The following is a 5,269-nucleotide window of genomic DNA, read 5'->3' on the forward strand; positions in this document are numbered from 1 at the left end:
TGTGATGTGATGTGATGTGATGTGATGTGATGTGATGTGATGTGATGTGATGTGATGTGATGTGATGTGTGAGGTGATTTAACATAGGAGGATTATGGATGGTATGATTGATAATCATGGATAGACAGACCTAGGGACATGGATAGAAAAAACACCTGTACCTTCACCTGTCTACCACCTACATACCCATGTACCCAGTCACCTGTCCATTCATTCATCTTCCTGTATGTCTTTCTATGTAACTGCAGCATCCTATCCCTGTGTGAATATGCTAGCTTTGAACATATGATCCTTCAAGTTTTGTTTGAGCAATAATACATCTAAACAGCTACAAAATCCACTTGTAATAAAGGCATTTGAGGCTACAGGTTTTGAAATTGGCCCACAAAAGTTTAAACTGTTACAAACCATTTGAATGAAAAATAAAATGAGACACCAGTTTTGGTCCAGAGGCTGAAACCACCACTATACACCAAAGGACGTAAATTCTAATCTAGTAAAATCTTAAAGCAAAGTTCTAAGCTAAGAATCTATGCAGTTCCAAAAACAGAAGAGCGGCTGAGGAGGCAGACTATTTTAACGGATTGTTTGACTGACTGGCTGATCACAGTCATAGGTATTACAGTCAGGATCTTACCCATGCCAAGCAAGAGCTCTGCACCTGAACTAGCCCCAGGCCTTCTAACTCATTTATTTCAGATTTCAATTAAGAATTTTCTCTTGGGAAAGATAAAACATCAGGTAGAGTGGAATAACAATATCACTAGAGTCCAGCCAGTGAGAGATGGAAATTTATTTACCGGCTGTTTTTCCTGTCTGCTCTACCATTCAGTCTAAGATGTGAGCTGGGTTGGTTTAATGTGAGTTAATCCTCTGGCTTCTTAAGATGCGAACTAGCAACTGCTTTCCCCTTTCCCCCAGCGCAGCTAACACTGTGGACATAGGCTTTCCAGACTGTTTTCAACATAGCAGAACATTACAAGTGTATCAATAAACCAAGGTTCAGCAGAGCAAGTAACTAACACTCAAAGTTAGGGGTGGAGACTGATCCTCACACAGGATGGATTCCCATCAATAACAGGGAAAGGAAGGCAAAGGGGCTGGAACCACCCTAGTCCTATGTCAGCATGTCAACAGTTGGAGAGAAATGGTGGTCTGGGACAATATTACCATACTACAAAAATGTTAACTTACTCTTTGGCATTTTACAAATAAAGCCCTTGTAGGAAGTACAGTGGAGATTATTCCAAAAGCCAGAAGATGGAGATAAAACTACGCAATCATTCCGTTCCCCAGAGGGGTCGCCTGTGTTCCAGTTGACAAAGGAAACAGGATTGTTGTTCAACCAAAGCCACTTTCCTGGTCATCAAATAACACCAATACAAACACATGTTAAAAACAATCCACTTCACATTCCTCTCCTTAGCACAAAATAGTTAAGCCTATCATTTTACAGTAGAACCAATGGTTTCTGCAACTAAATTTCCACCAGCAAGACTCTAATGAATATTGTTACAGAGAAGAAAAACAAGAACATATTTGCTAGATTGCTAGATTGCTAGATTGCTAGATTGCTTAACTTGAAATTTTATTTCTATTTAATGAAAAAAAATTTATACTTATCTTTTTCTAGCATTGTATCATGGCAAGAAGAAAAAGAAACTGTTTTCTAAATAGTCTTAAACAGCTAAAAGAGAGTTTTTTTTTAAATTGAAAACTTCCAGGGCTGGACAATATATGAATCATTTAAACTTTTGGTTATTCCAAACTCACCACAGATTAATCATTATTTAAGGTAAAGTTTGCTGGAACCAAAACACTGTACTATATACAACATTTTCAAAATATTAGCTATTAAATAATGGCTTTGTGAAAATTACCTTCGACATTTCGATACATGCCTATCCAAAAGCTGGTTTTGCTTTTAAGAGGTTCAACACGGTATGAGAGAAAACTGGATTCAGCAAAAGTTTCAATTGAAGCCAGAGAGGCACCTGCAAAGTATAAGATTGATGATGATGATGATGATGATGATGATGATGATGATGATGATGATGATGATAGCAGCTGAAAACATTCCTATGAACAGTCCTGATTTTAAGAGCAACAAATGCCAGTCTGAGCTCTACTCAAGACACAGTATACTGTCAGCGTTAACCTGCTGTCACGCATTGAATTATTCAAAGACTGAAAGGAAACCAGTCAGACAACGTACAGTTAGTTGACAACTCACCATCAATCACCAGCGTTAGCTTTTACAGTAAAATCCTACAGCTTGGTAATAATTAATATGTTTTAAACAGTCATGGCAGATTGTTTGTGGCCCTGCAAGCATTCTTCTAACTCTTTATAAGACTGTATAATAGACACTTTTGTTAACCCATTTTACAGATAAGAACAATAGAGAACACCCATCAGTATTTATTGCCTGGGGTCCCAGCAATGAGCACAAAGTCCTTCGTGACCCAGGCATTCTGAACCTGGAGAGGCAATATTTAACTATGTGGGTATCCATCCTATATACTGAGTTCTGAGTTATCCTGTTGGTGACTATTAATTGCATGTTTATGTAATACATCACTGAATATATTTCATAGCTATTAGACATTTCAAAAATACTTCTGCCATGTTTTGATGAATGAGAATCACTCCTTTTATCTGCTAGATAATAAAACACCTAAAACTGAAAATAAAGGTTGTGCATATTCACGGTAAAGTTTAAAAAACAAAACACTTAAGCAACATGAAAGAATTTTTTTTTTTAATTTTGAAATGTCAAAGGCAGATTTCTGATGCTCTTATCAGAAACCGCAAAGTAACTGCCTCAGAAGATTCTTTCCTCTGCAAAACAATGGGAACACTTTCTTAGCCACAGGCTTGCAAGATGCAAACGGGTGTGGGGGTGTGAAAATGGGAGGCTCTGTAAACTCTGTGCTGTCCTAATCCCACAGCCCCTCTCTAGCCCTGTGGGACCTTCAACAGCCCCAATCCTCACAATCACAATGAAAACCAGCAGCCCAGTAGCCACAGGGGGTTGTTAGAATAAATTAGAACTATTTTCAAATTACAAAATTCATTGTAATCCTCCAGGTAACCACTACCAAAATAACTAAAGGGTTCCTTAGCCTAAAGTGGGGCTGGGATCCAATAAACTCACTGTATAGTTCAGAAACGATAAACTGAATGGACTATTGTAAACTGGGGACCAGGTGTATAACAAAAGACATGGAGAGTTAAACAGTACAACAGAAGCCCAAAAAGAAGTACAGAAGGCAATACTGGGGGAACTGGGAAACTAAAGACATAAGATATAGAGAGAGAGAAATGGAAAACTAACAGACATAAAAGCTTCTCTCAGCATTTACACTAAGTGTAAATGGATTAAACATAAACATAAAAACAGATTCACAGACGTTAAATAACCAAAAAATATCCAACCACATGTTATATAAGAAAGACATATTTGAACTCCAAAAACATGAATAAATTGGAAGTAAAACTACGGTGGAAGATATTCTATGCAAACAACTACTTTAAAAAGGCCACAGTATCTGTACTAATATCAGACCAAAAAAAGGGGGGGGGGAGTTAAGCAAAAATTGTCATTAAATACAAGAAAGATATCTTATAATGGTAAAGTTTCAATTCACAAGGAAAATATAATGATCATACATGTGCACACCTGATCACAGAGCCACAAAACATACAAATGGAAACTAGATAAAGCAGATTTTGTCTTATTCAGGATTTAAAGTACAAAGCCAAGAGCAGGCATCAAATAGGCATGAAGGAAATGAGGGTGCAATCCTCCACCCCACTGCTGGATAGAGAAGTGTTAAATGAGGGCATAACACAATACAGGAAAATGGCTGTAGTAAAACAGTCAGTGATACTTAATTAAATGGCTTTTCAACGCTTTCTGAGAAACTGTCTTGTGCCAGGTGTGGTGGCTCTTAGAAGCTGAGTCGACAGTTGGATTGTGGGTGCAAGTCCAGCATGGGCTGCAGAGTAAGACTCTATCACAATGAAATCACTCTTTTTAACTTGGATGCGGTGTTGTACCCCGTTATCCCAGCACTTGGGAGGTGAAAGCAGGAGGGTCAGGAGTTCAAAGTTAGCCCAGGCTGCATTTCACGTTCAAAGCGAGTGGAACACGTGAGACCCTGTCACAACAAAGTTATCTCTGCCAGTTTTGAAACTGAATTTGGTTTTGTTTTGCTTTACAAATAAAACAGCCGGCATAAGAGCACTTCTATTAATAACAAAGAAGGGAACTCCCGGCCAGGTGCAAAACCTAAAGTTACCAGTGATAGGTAACTATAACACTTAGAGTAACTGCGGATCCTAAGGACTTAGGGCACTGGGACAGAACAAAAGATTTTATATTTTGGAAATATGAGCTTTTTAACGTAAATTCTTCAAAATTTTGAGGTTACAAAGTTACAAATTACATTTGTGGAAAATGATGCTAATCATTCTCTTAATAAAGAATTATTTTTTTTTTTTTAATTCACATGTGGCTGGGAACGTAGCAGAGTGGAGAACACTTACCCTATGTTTGGTCTCTAGCACCAGAAAAATAACAAAAAAGTACCTACATCCCTTGTATTTTAGTTTATAGTATTATTAGTAGCACTGGACTCAAAACCGATCATCATAGAATTTTCTTCCCGGGACCGGGGCACTCACCCATTCGCAAACACTCCAGGGACGCTTGGCCCCAGTTCCTTGTAAATGAAGATTCGATGTAGTAGCAATGGCCATGGAAGGGAATCCATGCCGTGTGCTCTGACTCAGGACACTTGCCAGGCAGCTGTGGGGGTTCAGTAGCTGGTATTTCTATATATAAACAGGTATTTAAATCATAATCAAAATAAGTCATAAATCAAAGCTGCGATTCCTGTCGTGTGTGGAACAATATTTTCATAGCTATGGAAAATTATACCCTTTACCATTATGTATAACTTATTAATGTTTGCAATTTAGAGCCACCATTTTTCTTGAGTTTTCATTTATTTTATTGTTTTAAGTATATTTCAATAGAAAACAGTGCCCATGAATCATATTCCTCATAATTTATTAATTAGCAGTATTTAGATTTTTACAATGATATTTCAGATTTAAGTTGGGAGTAGCAGCACATGCCCTTAATCCCAGCACTCTGAAGGCAGAGGCAGGTGGAGCTCTGTGATCCAGCTTGGCCTACATAGCAAGACCTTGTCTAGATAGATAGATAGATAGATAGATAGATAGATAGATAGATAGATAG

General features: G+C 37.8%; 1 protein-coding gene across 1 annotated transcript in view; it reads right to left on the minus strand.

The window, feature by feature from the left end:
• The window catches only part of Mrc1 (mannose receptor C-type 1), an 82,075-nt gene that overhangs the window by 2,356 nt on the left and 74,450 nt on the right, over window positions 1-5,269 (minus strand). The window contains exons 26-28 of the mRNA XM_055593910.1: window positions 4,690-4,839; window positions 1,881-1,994; window positions 1,195-1,359 (exon numbers count right to left, since the gene is read on the minus strand). Coding sequence (XP_055449885.1) covers window positions 1,195-1,359; window positions 1,881-1,994; window positions 4,690-4,839 — 429 coding nt within the window. The remainder of the gene's footprint in view (window positions 1-1,194; window positions 1,360-1,880; window positions 1,995-4,689; window positions 4,840-5,269) is intronic.

Source organism: Psammomys obesus, unplaced genomic scaffold (assembly GCF_907164565.1).
Source record: "Psammomys obesus unplaced genomic scaffold, mPsaObe1.curated_primary_1811, whole genome shotgun sequence".
In the NCBI taxonomy this organism is placed as follows: domain Eukaryota; kingdom Metazoa; phylum Chordata; class Mammalia; order Rodentia; family Muridae; genus Psammomys; species Psammomys obesus.